The sequence below is a fragment of the Leguminivora glycinivorella genome, chromosome Z (genome assembly GCF_023078275.1).
Source record: "Leguminivora glycinivorella isolate SPB_JAAS2020 chromosome Z, LegGlyc_1.1, whole genome shotgun sequence".
In the NCBI taxonomy this organism is placed as follows: domain Eukaryota; kingdom Metazoa; phylum Arthropoda; class Insecta; order Lepidoptera; family Tortricidae; genus Leguminivora; species Leguminivora glycinivorella.
The window spans coordinates 53,919,172-53,946,378 of NC_062998.1; the positions used below are offsets into that span (position 1 = coordinate 53,919,172).

General features: G+C 41.0%; 1 protein-coding gene across 4 annotated transcripts; it reads left to right on the top strand.

Annotated features, from left to right (window-relative positions):
* Positions 1-1,054: 1,054 nt before the first annotated feature.
* Positions 1,055-9,929, top strand: LOC125241523. Of its 4 annotated transcripts, XM_048150048.1 has the most exons (6): positions 1,055-1,255; positions 2,907-2,960; positions 3,802-3,929; positions 7,405-7,504; positions 8,423-8,540; positions 9,788-9,929. In XM_048150048.1, exons 2-6 carry the CDS (start codon positions 2,951-2,953, stop codon positions 9,852-9,854), a joined length of 423 nt encoding a protein of 140 aa, XP_048006005.1. In that variant the 5' UTR covers positions 1,055-1,255; positions 2,907-2,950; the 3' UTR covers positions 9,855-9,929. The 4 variants fall into 4 exon arrangements, with proteins under 4 accessions (XP_048006005.1, XP_048006008.1, XP_048006007.1 ...); XM_048150051.1 differs by lacking the exon at positions 1,055-1,255 and having other exon boundaries at positions 1,290-2,960; positions 8,377-8,528; positions 9,788-9,830; XM_048150050.1 differs by lacking the exon at positions 1,055-1,255 and having other exon boundaries at positions 1,290-2,960; positions 8,377-8,540; positions 9,788-9,818.
* Positions 9,930-27,207: the final 17,278 nt, after the last annotated feature.

The window sequence follows — 27,207 nt, forward strand, 5'->3', positions numbered from 1 at the left end:
AAAAGAGGAAGGTTTCATACAAACTACATTATTTTCTCTCTCTCACATATACTCTGTCAAACAATTCTGTCAGTAAATAAGACCAAAGAAAACTATAGGTATCCTTTTCTCTAGCACCCTAAAGAAAAGGATGCACATAGTTTTCTTTGTCCTTATTTACTGACAGACTTGTTTGACAGAGTATATATGAATGACAGTGACATGCCTGGGCACTTGCACAGGCGCGAGGCGCCGCCTGGCGGGATAAAATGTCAGGGTGCCTCCTCATTGGCAACGTGCGTGACAGAGTGGCGCTGATTGTCATAAATACACGTCATCGTATGGATACTGTCCGACATTAATTCTAGCGGCAGCCGTTGGAATTGGAACTAACTTTACGCAATATAATTTTATATGGAATAGCCGACAAAATGAGGGCACCACTAGTCGTGCACGTAGCGAATAGAAGCATAGAGACTTTTCTTTATCTAAGTATATTTGTCATATTTTAGTATTTTGAATAAATACCTATATGGTCCTAGTAATTATGGAACACATAGGTATTGGTAATTATATTACTTAAAAACGAATCAGTTTTTCATTTTTTTAAATTAAAGGAAAAATGGAAAAAAATCACACTTCCGGCAGGACTCGAACCTGCAACCTTTGGTTTTGCCGGAGCCAGCCGCGCTCCCAACTGCGCCACGGACTTTTTGTAATTGAAATTTAGTGAATATCTGTTAAGCTGTAGTACCTACGTTTTATGTGTTATTTGATTAAGTTATAAAAAGACTAAGGTTCATTAGGGTATTTTCGATTCACAGAAACGCTCAGGTAATTTCGAAAGGGGAATCTTGAATGACGGAAATAATGGCGGTTTTTATACGACTTTCGAAATTACCATAATGCACCTTACCTATTATTTTTGTGATTGAATAATGTAAAATTTAATTATAAATCCAATCAATAAACGATTATTTTTATGCTATGTATAAATATATGAACATGTTGCTACATAACAACACTTGTAAATAACATAATAAGACATATATAATTGTGAACACACAATTATATATGTTTACTCAGTATTGTATTCTTACGTACTAACTTATTAATCATTAATTTTATTTTCAGATTTTTATGTATGGTATTTGTTATTTACTTTAGGAATTTTGTTGTGAGCAACATATTAACAATATGTAGCCTCACCTAGACTTATAACCAATATAATTATACCATACTGCTTTATACTTTTTGCATAATTTTCAGAAACCAGGTAAGCAAACTATTTTTCTGTTTTCCGGCCGGGAAGCATCCACTTTAGGCCCGTTGCGATAGATGAAAATGATAACTACTTTTCTTCGCTTACTGTCCTATTAGGTACTGCCAAGCTAAAATCCGTTGGCAATAATTTTGATACCCCAGCCCATATAGGTTTATGTGAACAGCATAATTTCATCGAAGTTTAACATTTATAATACCTAAGATTTGCACCGGCGAAGCTGTCAAAATCGTTGCCCACTTATTTTGGAACTAACTACTATTATTTATGCACTTTACTATTTTATATCGGAAAATCAGAACATAAGGTAGGGTTGTTAGGTAGGTTCGTAAGGTAGGGCTACATCTACAGTAGGCAAGCAGGACCAAAATTACACTAGTATATTTATTTCATTCATTTATTCACAATTGTCGCTACTGTCGCCACTGTCGCCGCCTCAACGACTATGGCGACAGTAACAGACTCATCACAGTCACACCACACTCGACAACAGTTATTAATAGTAGAAAAGGTGTGTTTAAGAAATGAAGAGGTGTTTCACATCGACTCGAGCGAGCTGCCACAACATGTACCACCTTGACTCGTGGGTACCCATATTCTGGCACTTTACTGTGTCCTTGTACCTCACTGCAAGGGGCTCCAACAAACTTATCCAATGGGAATCGTCTTTCGCCGACCAAAAATGGTTCGTTAGTATGAGCGTTCAGCGACGACGACGCATAAGCGTCTTCATAATAACATAACGAGCAATTTTATAGACGCTTATTACGTCTTCATTCCGTTGGTTCGCTAGAGCCGAATCCACTCCGCGTCGACAGGTTTGTGAAAAGGAAACCTTAACTCTGGCTTGACATTCGTCAGCGACTACAATATTACGGCGCCGCGTAACATGTGATTTGGCTGGTCGTTTCTTTAGACCCCTGTTCTACGATCAATAAACGTTGGCTGATAGACAAGGGAACACAACACGAATACTGACAAAGTACTTTTAGCAATAACATACATCTCATGTAAATGTAATAAGCTGACACTTTGATACCTAAATAAAGCATTTTTCATTTTCATTTTCAAAGAAGAAGGTGATAAGTATTTACTGTTGTGTTGAATTGGAAAACTTCAGCGCTTGCCACTCTAACCACCAGCCTGAGCTACTGTAGCGATTCTACTTGAAGGCGCAATGCTGGGCACTGCAACACGTATACCCTCGTTCAATTAGCTGAGTCCACACTGTGCGAGCAGCCTCGCGGGGCAATGGCTTCGCACGGAAAACGCCCGTGCGCGTGCGCACCTTCAACTCACCCGAGCCAATTCTCTAGGCAAGATGGCGGCCCTCAGTCAGCTGTTCAAAATACATAAAAACAAAAACAGTATATTCATTGTCGTGTCTCGAGAATGATTTATTCTTATTTTTAATCCATATCCAAAGTACACGAAAACCACGAATCACGAGCTATGGGACGGGAATCATGTATGAATTTTGAACAGCTGACTAAGGGCCGCCATCTTGTCGAAACAAGTAGCTCGTGTAACGCGAACGTACGCGCAAGAGCACGGACTTGCTCTGTCGGCATAGTAGACCCAGCTATTCGTGATGAATGTTCAATAAACAAAACAGACTAATAATTGAGCTATTCCGAAACTCCAGATGCGGAATTCGACGATCGATGCAAGGTGTACAACAAGCCGTACATGGAACGTAGTAAGTACATTGTCTGCCGTTACTCGACAGCCTAAACTTAACAGAAAATGTCATTATTAGCTAGGATAAAGAGAACGACGCCGCTAAACCGTTACTCGTCTGTACAAATTACTCCATACCACACCCCCACACCCATTTTAGGGAAGTGGGGGGTTAGAAAGAGATAAGAAGTAACCTATGTCACTCTCCATCCCCCCACTCCGTTTTGACGTGAAAGACGGACAAACAAACAGACAGACACACTCACTTTTCCTATTAATTAAATAATGAAATAAAAACATTAATAAAATAATTATTTGTTATACAAGGGGGTAAAGTTGTATTTTAACGCCGAGTATGGAATTGAAAAACGAGCAAGTGAAAGGATTCTATAGTTGAACCACGAGCGAAGCGAGTGGTTCGAGAATAGAATCCTGAACTTGCGAGTTTTTTAACAAACGAGAAAATACATTTGCACCCGAGTGTAACACAAAACTTTTCCCCTCACTATAGCGAGGAAACTACAACGCAAAAAATGCGTTTATCACTGCTTCCAGTACTTCCACAGGTAGTATATCATCTTTATTACTAGATGCACCTACTTTTATCAGTTTTATAGCAGTTAATTTGACTTTATTCAAGGTCAAACTACTTTACCCACTAGTGGATAAAGTGCGTTTTTACCCGCTGGTATTAAAGGACAAAACACGTGTTTCCGAGCTAGTGAGGGGAAAATAAAATTATTTGTAAGTCGTTCCCATCACAGAAACCATAACCATCGCCTAATAGCGGCTCGTTTCATAAAACAACACTCATGTTTTAATGTCTATCATTATGCACCAGACATAAATAACTATTTCAGAATGGGTAGACAGAGTGGAACTAGTCGGCAGCTGCTATCGTTTGATGGTGGAGTGGAAGGGTGGTTGGCCGGAAGTAAGAGATTGGTGTAACCGGGAAGGTGGCCAACTCCTAGTAATCGACAACGAGGTGAGGCACGGGTGGTCAATAATGAGCATTTTCAGAATTTGGGACCCCTCCAATTAGCGAAAGTTGTTAACACAAATTAACTCACTGTCAGTTTTGTGACGACAATTAAGCATGAAATTTCAATAAAAATATAATTTTTGTGTTAATTACATTCAGAATGTGAAAAGTGTAATTTTTAGGGTTCCGTAGTCAACTAGGAACCCTTATAGTTTCGCCATGTCTGTCTGTCCGTCCGTCCGTCCGTCCGTCCGTCCGTCCGTCCGTCCGCGGATAATCTCAGTAACCGTTAGTACTAGAAAGCTGAAATTTGGTATCAATATGTATATCAATCACGCCAACAAAGTGCAAAAATAAAAAATGGAAAAAAATGTTTTATTAGGGTACCCCCCCTACATGTAAAGTGAGGGCTGAATTTTTTTTTTTATTCCAACACCAACATGTGATATATTGTTGGATAGGTATTTAAAAATGAATAAGGGTTTACTAAGATCATTTTTTGATAATATTAATATTTTCGGAAATAATCGCACCTAAAGGAAAAATAAGTGCGTCCCCCCCCTCTAACTTTTGAACCATATGTTTAAAAAATATGAAAAAAATCACAAAAGTAGAACTTTATAAAGACTTCCTAGGAAAATTGTTTTGAACTTGATAGGTACAGTAGGTTTTGAGAAAAATACGGAAAACTACGGAACCCTACACTGAGCGTGGCCCGACACGCTCTTGGCCGGTTTTTAAACAGATTTCATTTTTCATTTTATTGTCGTCACAAAACTGACAACGAGTTAATTTTTGTTAACAACTTTTGCTAATTGGGTTGGGGGTGGGGGGGGGGGGTCCGAATTCCGAACTTGACAATTTGGTCCATATTTATTTAAACTTTATTGCACAAATAAAACAAAAATGTACAAATGGCGGACTTAATGCCTAATGGCATTCTTAGCTTGATATGTGTTAAAATGTCAAATATTAATATTAGCGCCATCTAGCTGAGCGTACCCCAAAGGTGTCATGCCATCTAGACCACCGTACCTTTTTCTGTATCGTACTGAGGTACGTTTTTTTCTTGGGCTTTATCTGTCTATACGGAGTTACATATGTCTTTATTCATATTAAACATCGTACCTCCATTTGGTAGCGCCATCTATTATATACTATCATAACTGCACTGATGGGGCCTATATTCTTTTTCTTCAAAATGTATATATATTGAAGTGATATCAAAATTAAGAAATATGTCGTTTGTAATAAATTGAAAAGACGCAAAGGTATATTGATGAAAATGTGATTTTTGTGAAACAGCGCCGTTTTATCCATGAATTGTGTGCCAGTTCAGAGGTACATTTTTTGTATGAGATTGTAAGACTCGGTCCCGGTATACAGTGTGTATTTTTGATATTTGACACAGATATATCTGTTCCTGAGTCATGGATGTTTTCTATGTTCTATAAGTACTTGTATATTATATGTATAATTGTATATATCGTTGCCTGAGTACCTGCAGCACAAACCATCTTGAGCTTAACGTGGGATAGTCAATCTGTGTAAGAATGTCCTATAATATTTATTTATTTATTACCTCAAACTTTAACCAGACCAAGGTTTTAGTGTTAAGAACCCATAAAACAAGTTATTATAAGTTTGGTCTTAACTGACAGAGCGTAATTTTTTTTTAACATTGAGCATCAATGTATTGCGTGTCCCTAAGTATTTGACATTTCGAAGACGCGCAACTTAAATGAGGAGGCACACTGATATTTTATCCCGCCAGGCGGCGCCTGTGCAAGTTCCCAGGTAGGCAAGTATGGTCGCGCGATGAGTAATAAAACATCTGGCCGTCCCTAAGGGCCCATTTAGACGGTACGAGAACTCGCATACGAGTTTTATTGCATTGCGGTATTTGATCTGTCCAAAATGGTATGTAACCTCAACAGCCCGCAATGTAACTAAAATCGCATGCGAGTTCGCACGCCGTCTAAATCAGGCCTACCTCACCTACTTATAAGTGCAATATTTAAAAAAAAACGTTCTGGCAGTTAGGACCAGACTTATAATTACTTGTTGTATGGGTTCTTAGCACTTTATATGTACCTCTTGGTTTTAGTCTTGAAACTAAATAGTTATTTGTTATACAAGGGAGCAAAGTTGTATTTTAACGCCGAGTGTGGAATTGAAAAACGAGTAAGGGAAAGGATTCTATAGTTGAACCACGAGCGAAGCGAGTGGTTCGAGAATAGAATCCTGAACTTGCGAGTTTTTTTAACACACGAGAAGTAAAATACATTTGCACCCGAGTGTACCGTACGGAACACAAAACTTTTCCCCTAACTATAGCGAGGAAACTACAACGCAAAAAAATGCGTTTATCACTGCTTCCACTAGTTCCACAGGTGGTAAATCATCTTTATTACTAGATTCACCTACTTTTATCAATTTTCAAGCAGTTAATTTGACTTTATTCAAGGTCAAATTACTTTACCCACTAGTGGATAAAATGCGTTTTTACCCGCTGGTATTAAAGGACAAAACACGTGTTTCCGAGCTAGTGAGGGAAAAAAAATTGTTTATTCCCATTCAGTTATCTCTTACAATGTACATACAAAGGTCGGTGTCTCTGTTTAACCGCCTTCCAAATCTCAAAGGAAGGGGTTTTCAATTCGTCTGTTTTTTTTTTTAATGTTTGTTTCTCGATATCTCCGTCGTTAATGGACCGATTTTGAAAAATTTTTTTTTGATTGAATGTATATGTATACAGATTGGTCCCATTTTTCTCAGAACCCAGTTCTGATGATGGGATCCTGGAGAAATCGAGGGAACTCCTCAAATCTGAAAGGCATACATATTGTGATTTTTGTGTTTTTAAAGGAACAGCATGCATTTACGTACGGAACAGTGACATTTGGTGCAGTGGAACTCCTGATGATGGTCAGAATGGAACTCCTCAAATCTGAACGGCACACTTATAGTGACTTTGGTATTTTTATAAGAACAGCATGCACTTACGTCCAGAACAGTGACATTTGGTGCAGTGGAACTGCTGATGACGGTCAGAACGGAACTCCTCAAATATGAACGGCACACTTATAGTGACTTTGGTATTTTTATAAGAACAGCATGCACTTAAGTACGTCCAGAACAGTGACATTTGGTGCAGTGGAACTGCTGATGAAGAGTGAGCCGCCCCTGGTTAGAGTTCCGTTCTAATAATCATTCTTATCTGTAAGTACTTCAGAATCTTCCAAATTTCAAAATTCAGTTCAGAAATGACGGAGATATAATTGATAACATAATCCAACATTTGAAAGTATTTATCACCAGAACCCCAAAGGAAGGCGGTTTTTTTCTTCTTAAAAATGATTAAGTATCAAATACCTGTGTTAAGAGGCACCGCTCTTCCTTAGTTGAAATGTGATCAGGGCTGCGCTATTGCAATGATTCATCCTAATGTTACACCGTGAATTTATAATTGAATAAGGTGGAGCACGATATAATCTGCGAGTTGATCGGAAACCAGGAGAAAATGTTCTGGTTGGGCTTCTGGCACTGGCGGGACTGGCTCTTGGTCAACCAGAATGGTAAGTACCACCAGTACCACCACAACAGTGAAAAATTTTGTTTTACTCGGCGGCAAAGTTTGTTTAACCTTCGTGCCTTGAAACCCTCGCAACGCTCAAGATTCCACTTCTTGAACCACTCGTCGCTACGCTCGCGGTTCAATATATGGAATTTTTCGCTTGCTCTGGTATCAATTGTTGTGTATTGGCACGTGCGGTTAAGGTTTTTTTAACCATAGGCATAGATTAAATATATGAAGATCATACCATCCTATACCTTAAAATGCGACCGCCTAAGAACGCGCACCACACATAGATGGCGCTAAAAAATGTCTTGTAGCTTTCGATTATACTTGTAGATGGCGTTAAGTGTCACTTTTGACATAGATTTATGGCTCGAAAGTGACACAGTCTGACCAGCGAGCCGCTGCACAAGTATTTTTTCAGAATTCTATATATGGCAACAATTTTACATGTAAAACTGACTGTCAACCTCTCGTGTTCGTACATAACCTCAACCTTTGTCTCAGTGCATTTATTACGGATGTTATAATGGCTAAACCGATCAGGAGCAGTGTGAGAAGCATACTATTTTCGATAATCTGTAACTGGAATCAGGTTCGAAATGATGAAAATGAACGAGTACTGAAATAAATAAGAATATTCGCACTATGCTTCGGGTTACCAGCTAAAGATTTTTTTGAATTTGCCGGTTCTTTTTTGTGCAGCGATTCGATGGCTAGACTCTAACACCAATCTACAAATAATCGATATCAACAAGGCATTTTTTGTGGCGCCATCTATGTGTGGTATAGTGTACCTATGCGCGTTCTTAGGCGGTCGCATTTTAATGGGATGGTATGATAAGATCTTATATTTAATCTTTGGCATAGGAAACTACCCTAAGATTGTTGGTGACACTAATGTGGTCTGCTCCAGAGGAGACCTTGCACGAGGTGGGTTACCAGAAGTGGAGCCCGCTGCAGGAGTACGACGGTTGGTACTGGTGGTACCGGGGGCTCGTACTCAAGCCCGATGACTGCATGTACGATCAGCGGTAACATTTTTCTTTCTATACACCGTGTTTTTTTGTTTTCCGTTGAATTCGAGAAGCAGTTAGGTTCATCATCAGGAACCACCCTATACAGTGTGGAAATTAAACTCAGGCCCTGGAGGAAAACTACTTTAAATCCTTAAGCTAGCTCATTTTACTTAAAGGAGACATTCATTTATTTTTGAAAAGAAACAAATCTGCATTAAAAGATTTTTTAAACTCGCTTGCTTCGCCCAGGACTCGAACCAACTAAAATTTAAAAAAATAAACACTCTTTATTTTATTATACTAATCGGTAGTATTAATATTCAGGATAAAGTTTCTCTAGCCATACCGGCTGTCCCATATTGTACACAGTGTTTTTTTTTTGTTTTCCGTTAAATTAGACACGTCGGCGATCTTTCATTATTATAAACAGTCAACCAAAAAATCTTGGCACCAAAAAAAAAAAAATTTGAAGAAAGTAGGTCTTTCCGGCCAATTGTCTTCTTAAAGCACTTGCCTTTCTAAACCCTGACGTTGGCGGAATCATCAACGAGCCATAACACTTAAAACTTGATTGAAAAAGTAGCGGCGAAGCTTTAATTTCCGTCAAAAGCTTAAATTTCGCGCCTTTTTTAGGGTTCCGTAGTCAACTAGGAACCCTTATAGTTTCGCCATGTCTGTCTGTCCGTACGTCCGCCGATAATCTCAGTGACCGTTAGCACTAGAAAAGTAGAAAGCTGAAATTTGGTACCAAATGTACCAATATGTATATCAATCACGACGACAAAGTGGTAAAATAAAAAGTGGAAAAAAATGCTTTGTACCCCCTAGGGTACCCCCCTACATGTAAAGTGGGGACTGATTTTTTTCTTTCCAACCCCAACATGTGATATATTGTTGGATAGGTATTTAAAAATTAATAAGGATTTACTGAAATCGTTTTTTGATAATAATGATAATATTCATATTTTCGGAAATAATCGCTGCTAAAGGAAAAAAAAGTGCCCCCCCCCCTCTAACTTTTGAACCATATGTTTAAAAAATATGAAAAAAATCACAAAAGTAGAACTTTATAAACACTTTCTAGGAAAATTGTTTTAAACTTGATAGGTTCAGTAGTTTTCGAGAAAAATACGGAAAACTACGGAACCCTACACTGAGCGTGACCCGACACGCTCTTGGCCGGTTTTTTTAGTGTCAAGGTTTGGTTGACCGTATATTTGTGAGGATTTCAATCAAATACTAATGATTTCCCCTCATTACAGGCCATCTACCTGGTATTACTACGGAATATGCGAGAAGCATATTTCTTTAAGTAAAATACCAATGTGAATGTTAGGGGCCGTTAGCGGAGGCCGAAATAATCGTAAAATAGCTAATGTAAAATATACAAAATTTACAACGTCACAATTTAGTTTTCTTTCAACGTTCCCTTTATTTGAAGTAGTTTCATGTGCTCTGCCTACTCCTTTATGGGATACAGGCACTATTAAAACAAATAGGTACCTACCTCCGATTTTTACAAGCTTTTATTTAACTTGACAGTAGGTATGATAGTTTGGGTCAAAACGTAGAAGTTAAATTTGACCCACTTCCCGGTTTCGGATTGAGCTGAAATTTTGCACACATGTAAATAACGTGACAATGCAATATTATGGTATCATGGAGCTGGGGGGTTACCATGACGTGCTAAAGCCGTTCAGTTTAGGTTGAGAGAGAGGGACGGAGCTATGTAACTGCTATAGCTGTGTCCCTTTCTCTCAACCTAAACTGAACGTCTTTAGAACGTCATGGTAACCCCCCTGATCTGACGATGGAGCCGAAAGGTGATCATATTTTGCAAAAAAACTTAGTTACTAGTGTTACTACTCGTACCTTCAAGGACTTTGTTGAGCCAGTTAGATGTCCTAATATTTTTTGAAGTTTCATACTTAAGGCGCTGGTCGCACCAAAAACGAGTAAGCTATGAGCTATCGGCTATAAAAATGAATAAAAGATAGTCGCTCCTGTGTAAATAAAAGAGAGAGCGAGCTATTTGTAGTTCATAGCTCGGCTACGAACTATAACTCGCCCGCGCTATACAAGTAATCGCGTCTCTTTTATTTACACGGGGCGGGAGCAATTATAATCTTTTATTCGTTTTTAACCCTTAAATGCATGCATTTTTCTTTTAACGAGATATTAATACATGTGATAGACAATGGTTTTCTGACTCCGGGAAAAATAATAAAAAAAATATTTAACACCGATTTTAATACTAAATCAGTGTTAGAAGTTACATAGGCCAAAACTTATTTATATGAATATATAATTATTGGTAAGTTTTATTTGTAAAGTTTGACTACTATTAGAAAAGTACACTATTTGTGAAACCCCCATGATAAAATGTTTAAACATAAACTAATTACTAACTTATTTTATTTGTAAGATTTTAATTTAAGTGTTTTTACATGTTTTCATAGTGATATATATTACTAACTCCGAGAAATTCTGCCTAAATCACATACTAAAAATCGCCATCATCCTGTTTTTCACACTTTTCCGTCATTTCATCTTTATCCTTAAATAATAAATAGTAAATCATAATATTATTTAATTTATTTAATTATTTATTAAATAATAATAATTAAGCTATAAATGTGATTTTGGATGTCTACATTTTGAGCCACAGGCCATCAAATATGTGATGCATATATACATCACCATGCATTTAAGGGTTAAAGCCGATAGCTCATAGCTTGCTCGCTTTTTAAAGAGTGGGTACAACCCAGCGAAGGCCGAAGGCCGAGTTCCAAGTAGGGCCGAAGGCCCGGAGCGTCCCTGAGAGGCGCGGCGGCGTTCCGGGAAGTTGCAGCTTAAACACGATACAATAGTAAGTGGCTTAGAGAAGCGAAACGGCCTAAGGGACCGTCCACACCCAAGAGACGCATGTCCGCCGACACAGAACGGACGTCAGCGCCACGCCGTAATACACATATAGGAAAGACGTAAGACTCGCTTGGCTTGCGCGTCCTTTCTATACAAAATGTACTGAGGAGACGTTTTTTAAATTACATTCAGGCGGCGTGGCGCTGACGTCCGTTCCGCATTGGCGGACTGCGTCTCTTGATTGTAGACGGTCCCTAAGATTTGACTTGTCCAGTATAAATGAGCTAGAAGCAACGGTAAAGTTGCCGTGGCAATCGTAAAATATACATGTTACACTAATACTTTATAATCCACTAGCGACCCGCCCCGGCTTCGCACGGATACTATACCTACATGTAAACCTTCCTCTAGAATCACTCTATCTATTTAAAAAAACCGCATCAAAATCCGTTGCGTAGTTTTAAAGATTTAAGCATACATAGGGACATAGGGACAGAGAAAGCGACTTTGTTTTATACTATGTAGTGATAGTGATACTAATATTATAAATGGGAAAGTGAGTGTGTCTGTTTGTTTGTCCGTCTTATTGACGTGATTTTTTTAGTGGAGATAGTTCAAGGGATGGAGAGTGACATAGGCTACGTTTTGTCTCTTTCTAACGCGTGCGAAGCCACGGGAAAAAGCTAGTATAATATAAACGAGGCGAGGTCCTGTATCTCCGAAGGTTACCAATTTATGACATTAGTATTTTGAGATATATTAAAGGAAAAATAAAATGTTACCTGCATCTTGTAAACTTTTTTATTAACAAAAACACAAAGTGCACAACCATATACATTTAAACTTACATCAATCCAGAGCACAACATTCATGATTTATCGTTAGTATATATGATATCTTATCTAAAGACGAAAATAACTATGATGTCAATAAGTTTGACATTTCAATGTACAGTCGAGTTCATAATATGTGTACAGTCGACAGATTGGAACCCTAGGCCACTGTAGAACCACACCTCGGCCACTGGCGATCAAATATATGAAAGAGGCGCGTTCCTAGCACACAGTCTAAGCTCGTGTACGTGAACGCGTACCATGCTTGTATGAGTGAAATATGAGAGGTCGACTGTTCGCGTTTTTGATAGGCGGTAATTGTGAGGTAACCGAGAAGGGGTGGGCGGCACTCTCAGCGGGTAGCGGGAGTGGCCATACTGTAGGATAGTACTCTTTATTATACTGTGGTAGAACTGTGACATAGTGACGTTAATAAATCAGATTGTAAGAAATCTCTTCCTGATTCTCATTTTGACATGGTTGTAGACTGGCCTAGGTTTCCAATTGGTTGACTGCACACGTGTACACTTAAGGAGAAATGTACTTATAATAAAATTATGACCTCGACTATGTTCAATCAAAAATGTTGAATGCACAAATTTCAATTTCAATTTATTTATTCACAAATAAGCCACATGGTGACACATGTGTCATTATAACGTAGAATAATTAGGAAAGAGTTGTAACTCCATTCATCAATAAATTCGAGAGTCCGGTTAATGTACGACCCAGGAATGTACAGCCCAGCAATCGGCGTCCACTTTTTTGGACGCGAATTGCTGGGTCGTACACTGCTGCCCTGTAAAAAGAATGGCTTCGAATTCTCGCCCCGGACCAAGCATGTACAGCCCGAGAATGCTCAACCCAAGAATTCACGACCCAATAATCCGAATCCCTTTAGTGGACGCCGATTATTGGTCGCACATTGTTGGCCCGTACCGAGAATGCTCGACCCATGATTGCTCAACCCAAGAATGTACGACCCAGGAATAGGCGTCCACTTTTCGCTAGCAACCACAGACTATAAAATATTTTTCACATAGAGTGATATTCTAGGGATGGGGTGACGATTTTAAAGTTTACGATTCAATTATGTTGCCATGCGCAAAAAATGAGCAAAAGATATTTCGTTATTTATGCTAGGAACATACTACGCGGACATCCGTCGTAAATCGACCGCGGACGGGAATCTGGACAATAAAGCTAGGAACACACTACGCGGACGTCCGTCGTAAAACGACCGCGACCGCGACCTATCAGTGTGCACGGAACAAAACATCCAGAGAGCCAGATTTCGATCGGACGTCCGTGCGCTCAAGGACACGTCCGCGTCCGTCGACCGATAGTTTGCACGGCTATGTGTATTTCCATTGTCCAGATTCCCGTCCGCGGTCGATTCACGACGGACGTCCGCGTAGTGTGTTCCTAGCTTAAAGCTAGGAACATACTACGCGGACGTCCGTCGTAAATCGACCGCGACCGATCAGTGTGCACGGAACAAAACATCCAGCGAGCCAGATTTCGATCGGACGTCCATGCGCTCAAGGCCACGTCCACGTCCGTCGACCGATAGTTTGCACGGTTATGTGTAATTTCATTGTCCAGATTCCCGTCCGCGGTCGATTCACGACGGACGTCCGCGTAGTGTGTTCCTAGCTTGAAGCTAGGAACACACTACGCGGACGTCCGTCGTAAATCGACCGCGGACGGGAATCTGGACAATGGAAATAGACATATAAAGCTAGGAACATACTACGCGGACGTCCGTCGTAAATCGACCGCGACCGCGACCGATCAGTGTGCACGGAACAAAACATCCAGCGAGCCAGATTTCGATCGGACGTCCATGCGCTCAAGGCCACGTCCACGTCCGTTGACCGATAGTTTGCACGGTTATATGTAATTTCATTGTCCAGATTCCCGTCCGCGGTCGATTTACGACGGACGTCCGCGTAGTATGTTCCTAGCTTTACCGTGCAAACTATCGGTCGACGGACGTGGACGTGGCCTTGAGCGCATGGACGTCCGATCGAAATCTAGCTCGCTGGATATTTTGTTCCGTGCACACTGATCGGTCGCGGTCGCGGTCGATCGACGACGGACGTCCGCGTAGTAAGCAGAATCGGCGGCCAAGGTATACGAGATTATCCCACAGGTTCTGAATGTCCAAACTTTAGACAATAACAGTATCTACTCATGCTGCAGGGATATCCGAGATTGCAAAACATGTCATTGATCTTACCAGGGAGGTTGCTGCTTTAAAAGCGCAAACTGGCGGCCACTCATCAAGATCAGTTTTTCGTGGTATTCATCGCGCGCCATTTTCAACCGGCCGTCGTCGAGAGCGTTCCACATCAAGACTAAGAGATCCGTCCATATGCTGGTACCATACTAGATTTGGCGACAGATCTACCCGCTGTACTAGACCATGCAGTTATCCAGGGGCGGAAAACTTTACCGGCAGCACAGAATATAATTATAATAGTACAAGTACAGAAGGCTCACTCCTTTGATGTTCACAAAATGCCGCCATTCTAAATTCTTACCTACATTAACAAACGGACCGCACGCGAGCAGCCAACATTGAATTTTATTGCGCTGCACGAAGGTCGTTGCCAATGAATGGGCCGCTAACTCGCGGCCGCTGACATGTACTTGTAGCGCGGCGATAGAATTGAGGAGTGAGCCGCCCCTGCCGGCAGCCGAAATTAGCGGCCTACGTCTGCCAAGTAAAACCGGACCGCCTTTTTGTGCTGGACCAAAACTCTAAAACTCTCTTCCTAGTTGATACAGGATCAGACTTGTGCGTTTACCCGCGCGCTTTAATACCCGTCTTCCCTGTTAAAGTTTTTAGGATATTTTTTAATTTCGATCGCCTGAATCGCCTCCCTCACAATCCGGGGATAATAGTGTCGCTCGGTGGAAAGAACTTTGGGTTTGTGTAGCTCAATCCAGTGATTCATTTCCGCAGTAAGCAAGTGCTCGGCGATTGCAGATTTGTGTATATGGCGATTTTTAACTGCCGCTATGTGTTCCTTCACCCTCTCTTATCTCTCGGGTATAGATTATCGCCCACCTGCAAACTAGCGAACGTTATTTTATGGTAAATTATATGAAATAAATTGTTAACTTTGTCGTCTCTTCATTGTCACTAGATGTTCACTATTACCTCTTTAAACTGGCTAATGACTTGGCATCAAAAAATATATAAGTATTATTTAATGTCCAGATATTTCGTTAGATGTCGCTATACCACCTGCAAACTAGCGAACGGATTCTATGGTAAATTATATGAAATAAATTGTTAAATTCGTTATTAAGGCTGCTTTCAAAAAAAACGTCAAAATAATGTAAAATTGATAGTTTTAGTCGGTGAAATACTACACTTTCCGTTATCCAATGGATTTATTTAATTCAAATTTCAGTTAGAGCATTTTATTATCTTGATTTTTATAAGACTGGATTTTTGAAAACCAAGTCACTAAATTAATTATGAATTTTTCTCTAATGCACGTTTAGAAAAACTCACGTACAGAGCTGAATTAGTCGATCTTATTTGTAAAATTTGGACAATTTTGATTATTACTAAAACAGGTAAATTTATAATTCGTTTACCCTGTACTACAAACTTCTCAGACTACATTTTGATTATAACGTTTTAAAAAAGAGTAAACGAGGCTAAGACGAATTCAATTTTTTTCAGAAATTACCTAAAATTAAGTGACAATTTCTTTGAGAATCTACATCACATCGAAATAATTTTTGTACTTAATTAATCTGCAACGTTTACTTAAATTGCTGTTATGCCTTAGTGATTATAAATTGCTATTATTTATTATTGGCAATTTTTTGAAAACGAGCCTTCACCGGTACAATTATTACCACTTTTGGACATTTTCTCATATTTTGTTAGACTAAGTAGAAAAAGTCCTATAATGTGATATATATTTGGAAACTACTCGCAAAGCCCTTTAATTTGATACCACACACGGTATGATCAAGCGCTCGGTTGCGATTTCACTGTTTTTCACACGAAAGCCCTCTTAATACTGAAATTTAGCTTTTAGGTTCGTTATTTTTACCCATGGCGTATGGGTATAATGGGTACATGCTTTAATTTAAGCCTTAAACTTGAATAAACTTTGTCATGGAAATATTTGTTTATAATATTTGCTAAAATACGAAATAGAAGGACGTTAATTTAAAATGAATTAGGCTTGTGCCGTTTCGTTCGTTGATCGGAGCGCTCCGATCTCGTTCGATCGCTCTCACGAACTAGTTCGCTCTTTTAGGTCTTTTGCTCATTTAGTTCAGCCAGACCAGCGACCACTGCGGTCGGAAATATCAGAACGAAAAATGTCAATGGAAATGTCAAAATGATACGAATAGTTCACAGAATAACATTCCGGGCCAAAAGGTTGTAAGTAACCAAAGCCTGATATGAAAACTTGACGTTTTTGTGTTGCTCTGCTATGTAGCTCTCTCTCTTGGTCGGCGCAGTCACACACTGGTTCTCGATCCAAACCGCTCTCGCTCGCCGATCCGATACTGAACTAAATGAGCAAAGACCGATTCACAGAGCAAGGAAAGATTCAGTTCATTTCGGTCATTGATGGGATTTTATTCCTAACAGTTCACAGTTCGTGAACGACACAAGCCTAAAATGAATTGTTGTATCCTTTTTTTTTTTTTTTTTTTTGTTTAGGGGGGGAAAATGCGTTCCGCATACCACTAGGGTGCGAGGGGGGACCCTAGTGGTTATGTGGGACTCCCGTATTAGCTAATGAGGCCCACGGTATACCCACTAAACCCCCCCCCCCCCCCACATGCCACCTCGCCGCCTTGTTGGCGGGGTTACCGGTACACTTGCGCTCACATCCGCAACCCCGCCGGCGGCAGCCGCACACATGCGGCTTCGACACGGATGCCCAAAGGCCCTCCACAGTGAGTGCGCCAGATGACAGGGCGCACCTTCCTCCTCGGCCGCTTAAAGGTACAGTGACGGACCCCCTCGAGTCCGCCACAAAGAGGCCATGGGCGCCAGAATGTTCCGGCGCCCAGCGGTGGAAATGGTCATTGGTTCCACCGCTAACCAAGTCGGCCGCAAAGGATAGGGAGAACGGCGCACCGTAATACCGGCACTCCTCTTCCCTTGCGGCCCCACCAATGCCGCTACAGCGGAGCGGCCCCGCCAAGGTCGCAGGGGGTAGGGAGAGTGGCGCACCGTTATACCATCACGCCTCTCCCCCTGCGATCCCACCTCGGCTACCGTGGGAGGGCACAGAGCGGCATCCCATACTGCCGGATCTTCCCTCCCACCGCAGTCCTCCCAGACGCGTCTTAAGTGGGCCTTACAAGCCCACTTAGAGCGACCGCCTCGGGCCAGCCAGCTCCCCAAACCGGCCAGCCCTGGGTACCTCTTAGCTTCACCGTGGGTGACCAGTCCACGGTTACTAAGCCCCCCCACCACGGCAAGGTGGGCACCCTAGGGGGGGGAATTGTTGTATCAGAACAACACGGGGTAACCAGCATACAATGAAATGAAAAATATAAAATTTTATAGCATTCCAGCCGAAAGCACTTTCGTACCTTGTACTCGTGAAAAACTAAATTTAGGTACTTAGGTATGGATACATTTATTTATAATAATAAAGAAACGTACGTAATTTCAAAACTTGAATCATAAGATTATAACCAGGGGCGGCTCACTCCGCGATTTTATTGCCGCGCTACAGGTACATGCTGGAGGCCGCGAGTTCGCGGCCCATTCAGTTGTGACGACCTTCGCGCGGTGCAATAGAATTCAATGTCGGCTGCTCGCGTGCGGTCCGTTTGTTAATGTAGGTAAGAATTTAGAATGGCGGCATTTTGTGAATATCAATTTATCAAAGGAGTAAGCCTTCTCTACTTGTACTATGGCGTGAGCGGCTCAGGGTGTGGAGAGGCGTGCACCGCTTTCTACCCAGTCTGTACGAAACAGCCACTGTGCCAACTCACGTCTTAAGCTAGGAACACACTACGCGGACGTTCGTCGTAAATCGACCGCGGACGGGAATCTGGACAATGGAAATACACATCACCGTGCAAACTATCGGTCGACGGACGTGGACGTGGCCTTGAGCGCATGGACGTCCGATCGAAATCTGGCTCGCTGGATGTTTTGTTCCGTGCACACTGATCGGTCGCGGTCGCGGTCGTTTTACAACGGACGTCCGCGTAGTATGTTCCTAGCTTTATGTGTATTTCCATTGTCCAGATTCCCGTCCGCGGTCGATTTACGACGGACGTCCGCGTAGTGTGTTCCTAGCTTTATGCATACGCTTCCACCCTGCGAACATAAAGCTAGGAACACACTACGCGGACGTCCGTCTTGAATCGACCGCGGACGGGAATCTGGACAATGACATTACACATAACCGTGCAAACTATCGGTCGACGGACGTGGACGTGACCTTGAGCGCGTGGACGTCCGATCGAAATCTGGCTCGCCGGATGTTTTGTTCCGTGCACACTGTTCGGTCGCGGTCGCGGTCGTTTTACGACGGACGTCCGCGTAGCATGTTCCTAGCTTAAAGCTAGGAACACACTACGCGGACGTCCGTCGTGAATCGACCGCGGACGGGAATCTGGACAATGAAATTACACATAACCGTGCAAACTATCGGTCGACGGACGTGGACGTGGCCTTGAGCGCATGGACGTCCGTTCGAAATCTGGCTCGCTGGATGTTTTGTTCCGTGCACACTGATCGGTCGCGGTCGCGGTCGATTTACGACGGACGTCCGCGTAGTATGTTCCTAGCTTTAGGCAAGCCAGAGGTGAGAGTCCTGCGGCCTCTGGGGCTGATTTTTGAGTCTCACGCGTTCGAATTCAGAAAATTGTCACTGAAAATAATAGGCATTTCACCGTTTTCAACCGGTATTTTAGTGACAATGAGACTCGAAAATCGGCCCCCTGCTCAGTGTTCACTGCGGCCTGCCAGTGAAGGCGAGCCGGAGGGAGGGGCCTGACTGACTCTCGGAGCCATGGGACCCAAAGGACGCCATTTCCCATTCAGCTCGCCACAAGCTGCCCTGGGGACTTATTATTGTAATCCTTTATTTATCTTTCTTCTTAAGTTAGGTTATTTATAATATGATTATAAAAGTAAAATACAAAACCACATACAAAACAATACAAAATATATAAACACATTATAAAAAACCTAACCTAGGGTGCCGCCAGCAGCGGGGCAGGGCCCAAGCTGCCGGTGGTTAGGGCTGCAGAGAGAGGAACCGTCGGACTATCCGCGCTGTGTCCAAAATTACCGCCTTCTGCATCTGGCCCTTGATCCAACCACCGAGCGAGAGTCTCTTAAGATGTTGGTCGAGACTCTTCGCTATGAGACCGTTCGCTGAAACGACTATCGGGACAATGATCGTTGAATCAACATCCCACATGGTGGTTATCTCGTGAGCCAAGTCTAGTTTCACGAGATTCTCATCATGGGGGATGGTGATGTCAACGAGCACGGCCCGGCGTTGCGGTCGATCTATTATCACAATGTCAGGCTTATTGGCTACAATAGTCCTGTCAGTGATAATAGATCGATCCCAATAGAGCGTGGCACGGCCATTTTCAAGAACTGGCGCAGGTAAAACTATACTTATCTAAAAAAGAAACCTAAAAACCACCCTCCAGGCCCGGCCCCTCGGCAGGGTGCCCATCACGATCAGCATTCATTAGGCTAGTTTCCTATATTTAAGGTGGTTCGCTTTTATGCAGTGCACGAAATAAAGCATAGAGTATATTGAATAGTATGGTATAGAGTTATCAGTCAAGATTTTCGAATGCAGCGCCATCTATTATTAAGTTACGACAACTTTTCATGTGACTTTCCATGCCTAAAGGTTCCTTTTTTTTAGAACATAAAGCATGTGGACCCTTTTAACATGGAACGCCACATATTTATGGCGGGATTTCTAAATAGGTCATTCATCAACCAGGCACATTAATAAATAAATATTTGAACGCTAACTTATTTGCCAAAAAAAAAAGCATTTATAAAATTTCCAATTTAATACATGTAATTAGCCATAGAATGCCGTTCGCTAGTTTGCGGGTGGTACAGCGACATCTAGCGAAAATTTTGAACATCAAAAAATACTTATACATTTTACGACAACCAGTCATTACCCAGTTTGCGGAGGTAACAGTGACATCTAGCGAACTACGGCATATAATTGATTTTTATGCCCTCTATTGTTAATTTCCCTAAGCATATCGAAAGTATATCGGATTTACTATTTCCTTTGACTGAAAACACCGTGAAATAAAGCACCACATAATTAAAAGAAAAATATGGTCAGTAGTTCTGTTTAAACATAATTTCTATTTAATAGTCAAAGAGAAAGATATAAAGTAAATGAATTGACCGTGACGTCACTCCTCAGTATTTCATAGTAATTCCATATTATATTAGCCAATCGTTTTCACAGTTCAAAAAGAAGCTGATTTGACTAGTTAGAAACTAGCCTAATATGCCTCAGTGCAAGTTATCACTAGATGTCACTATTACCATTGTAAACTAAACTGGGTAATGTCTTGGCGTCGTAAAATGTGTAAGTATTTTTAGATGTCCAGATTTTTCGCTAGATGTTGCTGTGCCGCTTGCAAACTAGCGAACAGCATTATATTATAGCACTCTTCGTAAACTGGCGATCAAATATATGAAAGAGGCGAGTTCCTACTTTCCTAGCACGGTCGTATGGTCGTAAGCTCGTGAAGGTGAATCGAAGAGTGGTATAATATACATAATAAAATTATATGAGGTGAACGCGTACTGTGCTTGTATGCTTTTCATGAACTTACTTACATGGTAGCTACTTACCATTTTAATAATATTGGTGGATTTGGACGTAGCCTTAAACAAAGGATAGTATTCTTCGTTTTTCATTAAGCATGCCGCCACATCCAACGGAGCTAGTTTGTGCACCTAATTTTAATTTAAGCAGCATCTCTGATGGAGCGACAGTAGGTACCGCTTGTATATAGTCCAATTCGTGATCAGCGTAATCTACCACATAGGTATGTCACAATTAAAACTAAAATGAGAGTCCACACGAAAGCGTTCATCATTGTGCCTTATTGCCTGTTTTCGGGCCAAGGTTTGAAACCAGGACCTATCATGGGTTTCACGGCCTCTGAAGAGGCTGTACCTCCAGCTCCACTCGTCGCGGTTTTTGCTAGGTTTGCTACAAGCGCCTGTTGCAAATTGACGGCAAACATGCATGTCATTCAAGGATTAAATAAATGAGAGCAGAAAAAAATATTGTTGTTCATTTGACCGATATCCGGTGTGATTTAGTGTGTAGTTTAGTTATTTGTTATACAAGGGGCAAAGTTGTACTTAAACGCCGAGTGTGGTATTGAAAAACGAGCAAGTGAAAGGATTGTATAGTTGAACCACGAGCGAAGCGAGTAAGTAGTTCGAGAATAGAATCCTGCACTTGCGAGTTTTTTTAACACACGAGAAGTAATAGTTATTTGTTATACAAGGGGGCAGTTGTATTTTAACGCCGAGTGTGGAATTGAAAAACGAGCAAGTGAAAGACTTGCTGAACTTGCGAGTTTTTTAACACACGAGAAGTAAAATACATTTGCACCCGAGTGTAACACTAAACTTTTCCCCGCACTATAGCGAGGAAACTACAACGCAAAAACTGCGTTTAACACTGCTTCCAGTATATTCACAGGTGGTAAATCATCTTTATTACTAGATTCAACTACTTTTATCAATTTTAAAGAAGTTAATTTGACTTTATTCAAAGTCAAATTACTTTATTCACTAGTCAATAAAATGCGTTTTTACTCACTGGTATTAAAGGACAAAACACGTGTTTCCGAGCTAGTGAGGGGAAAATGTTATTGTTGGCAATTTAGTGAGGTACAGTTTATTGATATATGTTTCAGAACATAGTTCCCACACTTTGGGACGATACACGGCTATGCGTGCCAAGCTGACGTCAGAACGGCATGTCCATGTCACTATCTATTTAATGCTTAATTTCTTTATGTACTTACAGTTTTCTTCGCTTTAGCAAATAGGTACAGTTTAGGTCAGTTATTTGGAGCAAATTTTGTGACTATTCAGACATCTCTCACGCCATCCTGACGGACAGTTGCAGGTGATCTGGAGGTTACGGTGATCGCTTTCCATCAGGCGGGCCGTATACCTGTTTACCACCGACGGTTTATACAAAATGCCTTATTTTGACCTTTAACCTTGAGGTTAAGTATTTCATTAGTACTGTTAGTGCGTTTTCACATTATCCGATCTGATATCGGATGTAGCACCGATATCCCATACATTTAAGCCGCCATCTTGGATTTTTGCCGGATCGGATAATGTGAAAACGCACTTAGCCCATTACTACTTTGATCCCCTGAAGATGAAAAGCCGTGACGCTCTTGCACGAAGATGAAAAGCCGTGACGACTGCAGTCGGCAGTATAGACAGATATATGGCAGTCATGCATATTCCATATGCTCCCTCCGGCAGTGACAACAGGGAATACCCAACGATAAAAATGTAAATTAAAAATACTACAAATATAATACAGATATTCTTTTATTGCCTACTAATACAAGAAAAGAAACTTAATATACAAAGTAAACACTGGCAAACAACCTTTATTTAGCTTGGTCAACGAACGATCCTAGATGGAATGGCCGAAAGCAGAAAGTTTCACTGCGGGATGTTGTTAGGGGTAGTCAGGAGACATACATACTAAAAGTCCTCGGACTTTGGACGTGAGCTCGAAGAGGGGGGGATGAAAAAAGTCCCATTTTTTGGTTTTTTGCTTATATTTCAAAAACTATGCGTCATACGAAACTTTGGTTTACTACACCTTGAAAGCTTATAAAATTCTCTATAACTTTGATCTAGAAACTTTTTTCTATTCTCAACTATTATCTAGGTATGAGCTCCTAAAAACTGTTAATTTTTTAAAAATCGTCCCCCCCCCTACTTTTTGCTTCGTACATTGCTCCATATCTTGAAAAATATTTATCTTAGACAAAAGTTTTCTTGAAAAATCTTGTAGATCATTCAAATACCTTTCATAATATGTGTACATATGCTTCTGGGTCATGTACCGTTGAATAATTATACGACTTTAAAACGAAATTAAACAACAAATGTATGTGATAAACGTGTAAAATATGTATTTCATGAACATGATTGTATTAAGATGCTGTATAAATGCATTCACACAACAGGTAACAATACAATTAGCTGTATATAAAGGCCTTCTCACACCCACATCTACCACTACTACAATCTGTTGTGCACCGGCAAAATATTAACTTCAGTATTTCTTCCGGAGCAGCTGGTACTTTGGTTTGCACAGGAATCAGTAAGTTGTTTCGTTCCGTGCCATCCCCATTCATCATCCTCCTTGCGTTATCCCGGCATTTGCCACGGCTCATGGGAGCCTGGGGTTCACTTTGACAACTAATCCCATGATTTGGCGTAGGCACTAGTTTTACGAAAGCGACTGCCATCTGACTTTCCAACCCGAAGGGTAACTAGGACTCATTGGGGAAACTCACTCGTGAGGAAACCAGACTAATTCCAATAAGTCCTAGTTACCCTTCGGGTTGGAAAGTAAGAAGGCAGTCGCTTTCGTAAAACTAGAGCCTACGCCAAATCTTGGGATTAGTTGTCAAAGTGGACCCCAGGCTCCCATGAGCCGTGGCAAATGCCGGGATAACGCAAGGAGGATGATGAATGGGGATGGCACGGAACGAAAGCAACTTACTGATTCCTGTGCAAACCAAAGTACCAGCTGCTCCGGAAGAAATACTGAAGTCAATATTTTGCCGGTGCACCACAGATTGTAGTAGTGGTAGATGTGGGTGTGAGAAGGCCTTTATATACAGCTAATTGTATTGTTACCTGTTGTGTGAATGCATTTATACAGCATCGTAATACAATCATGTTCTTGAAATACATATTTTACACGTTTATCACAACATTTGTTGTTTAATTTCGTTTTAAAGTAGTATAATTATTCAACGGTACATGACCCAGAAGCATATGTACACATATTATGAAAGGTATTTGAATGATCTACAAGATTTTTTAAGAAAACTTTAGTCTAAGATAAATATTTTGCAAGATATGGAGCAATGTATGAAGCAAAAAGTGGGGGGAAAACGATTTTTAAAAAATTGACAGTTTTTAGGAGCTCATACCTAGATAATGGATGAGAATAGAAAAAAAGTTTCTAGATCAAAGTTATCGAGAATTTTATAAGCTTTCAAAGTGTAGTAAATCAAAATTTCGTATGACGCATAGTTTTTGAAATATGAGCAAAAAACCAAAAAATGGGACTTTTTTTCATCCCCCTCTTCGAGCTCACGTCCAAAGTCCGAGGACTTTTAGTATGTATGTCTCCTGTCTACCCCTAACAACATCCCGTAGTGAAACTTTCTGCTTTCGGCCATTCCACCTAGACCCCCTTTTGAGCATTCATTGACTGATCTAATTGGCCCATATATAGGTCCATGTAATATAACATGTAATATAAATAGTAACAACGCTGCGTTTGAAGTACGTCGGTATAGGACGCCAGTGGACACATCGCGGACGCTGGCAGAGTTGCAGAGGATGCTGCATGGTGATCGCACGGAAGGAGAAGGGCAGAAGGCACGGTGCCGCAGTTAGCAGGGCTGTTCGGACTGGTGCGCGGGGAGGTTGCATGCCTGGAAATTATTATTATTAAATATTAATAAATAATAAATAAATATTATTATAGGACATTCTTACACAGATTGACTGAGGCCCACGGTAAGCTCAAGAAGGCTTGTGTTGTGGGTACTCAGACAACGATATATATAATATATAAATACTTATATACATAGAAAACATCCATGACTCAGGAACAAATATCTGTGCTCATCCGGGATTAAAACCCGGGACCGCGGCGTAGCAGGCAGGGCCACCACCGACTGCGCCAGACCGGTCGTCAAAATTATTAATTATATATATCAGTCCTTCTAGCACAACTTGCTCTGTCGCGCGCGAGTCCATTGCGATGTGGGGAGCTTCGGGACAAATGAAACACTCTGAGGTCGAGTATATACTGGCTTTATTTTAGGGTTATAATCTTGTATATATACTTATGCTATTAGTCACCTCTACCTGGGGGCTACACGTGTCGGGTATCGGGTGACAACTATATCTAATTTCAAAGGCTTACCTTATATGGTACACAATGGGTTGGTTACATGACCCCTGAATATGATACCATTAATTTTAAGTACCTACTTATCTATACCTACACTACATCTCTTCCCTTGAAGGAAAAAAAAAAAGTTATATTTTAACACTTTTTTTTTGTAGTGTAGGTATAGATAAGTAGGTACTTAAAATTAATGGTATCATATTCAGGGGTCATGTAACCAGCCCATTGTGTACCATATAAGGTAAGCCTTTGAAATTAGATATAGTTGTCACCCGATATCCGACACGCGTTCTTAATATGGGACTGGCAGGGTCGCCATGCGATGTGGGGAGCTTCGGGACAAATGAAACACTCTGAGGTCGAGTATATACTGGCTTTATTTTAGGGTTATAATCTTGTATATATACTTATGCTATTAGTCACCTCTACCTGGGGGCTACACGTGTCGGGTATCGGGTGACAACTATATCTAATTTCAAAGGCTTACCTTATATGGTACACAATGGGTTGGTTACATGACCCCTGAATATGATACCATTAATTTTAAGTACCTACTTATCTATACCTACACTACACCATACTTGAAGTCGCGCTTGATGTATGGACTCGCGCGCGACAAGGCAAGTTGTGCTAAAGGGTCAGATGTTATTACCGGTAAGTACGTGCGACTTTCGTTCCGGAGATCGCAGGTTTCTACCCCGGCTCGCCTTCGGGTTGGAAGGTCACATGGCAGTCGCTTTCGTAAAAACTAGTACCTACACCAAATCTTGGGATTAGTTGTAAAAGCGGACCCCAGGCTCCCATCAGCCGTGGCAAATGTCGGGATAACGCAAGGAGGATGATGAGACGTTATAGAACTTGGTAATACATGATTTATAGGTACTAAGATCCGTCACATAGCTGTCACAAGAAAACGGGATATACCAAAGATATACAGAGTCAGGTAAACGTAGCAAAGATCTTTAAACAGGACACCTAAAATATTACTATTGGTAGCAATGGAATTGTTATATTATGTATTTGAAGATACAATAGTGATATCTAAGTGTAATCTCAATCTGTGTGTGTATCTAAAATTAATTTCCATTAGCTCATAGATGGCAGTGGGGTGCGCCCCGCCGGCGACAAAGTTGTGACTTTTTTGTCTCAATTTGCAAGGTGCGCCCACGGGAACGACAGCGACGCAACTTTTCCTTTTTTCATGAAATTGAGACCTTATGAAAAAAAAATTTTTGGTACTCCAGAATGAGTGTTTAAAAGTTTTGATGAACTGCTTAGAATTTTACAACCCGGCATCGTTTTTTTCTCACAATTGTCGGAATATTCTTTTACAACATTCTTGTCATATAAAATCGGTCTTTCCTTTACTTCTTCACTTAAACGACAGATATCAATGTCATCTTAAACAATCGGCATTTTAAATGTCAAAATGACAACTGAACGGGAACAATTTTGTCGTCGTGTGCGCACTTGCATTAAATCAATAGGGAAGGAGACAGTTGTGCGCAGGCTTGTCGCCGAACACGCAGACAAAAAAGTTGCGTCGCAACGTGGGCGCACTTTCATACTATCATATCGTAATGAAATGAAGTGGGAATGAAGCTAGGAACATACTACGCGGACGTCCGTCGTCGCGCGACCGCAGACGCGGATCTGGACAATGAATATACACTTAACCGTGCAAACTATCGGTCGACGGTCGTGGACGTGGCCTTGAGCGCATGTACGTCCGATCGAAATCTGGCTCGCTGGATG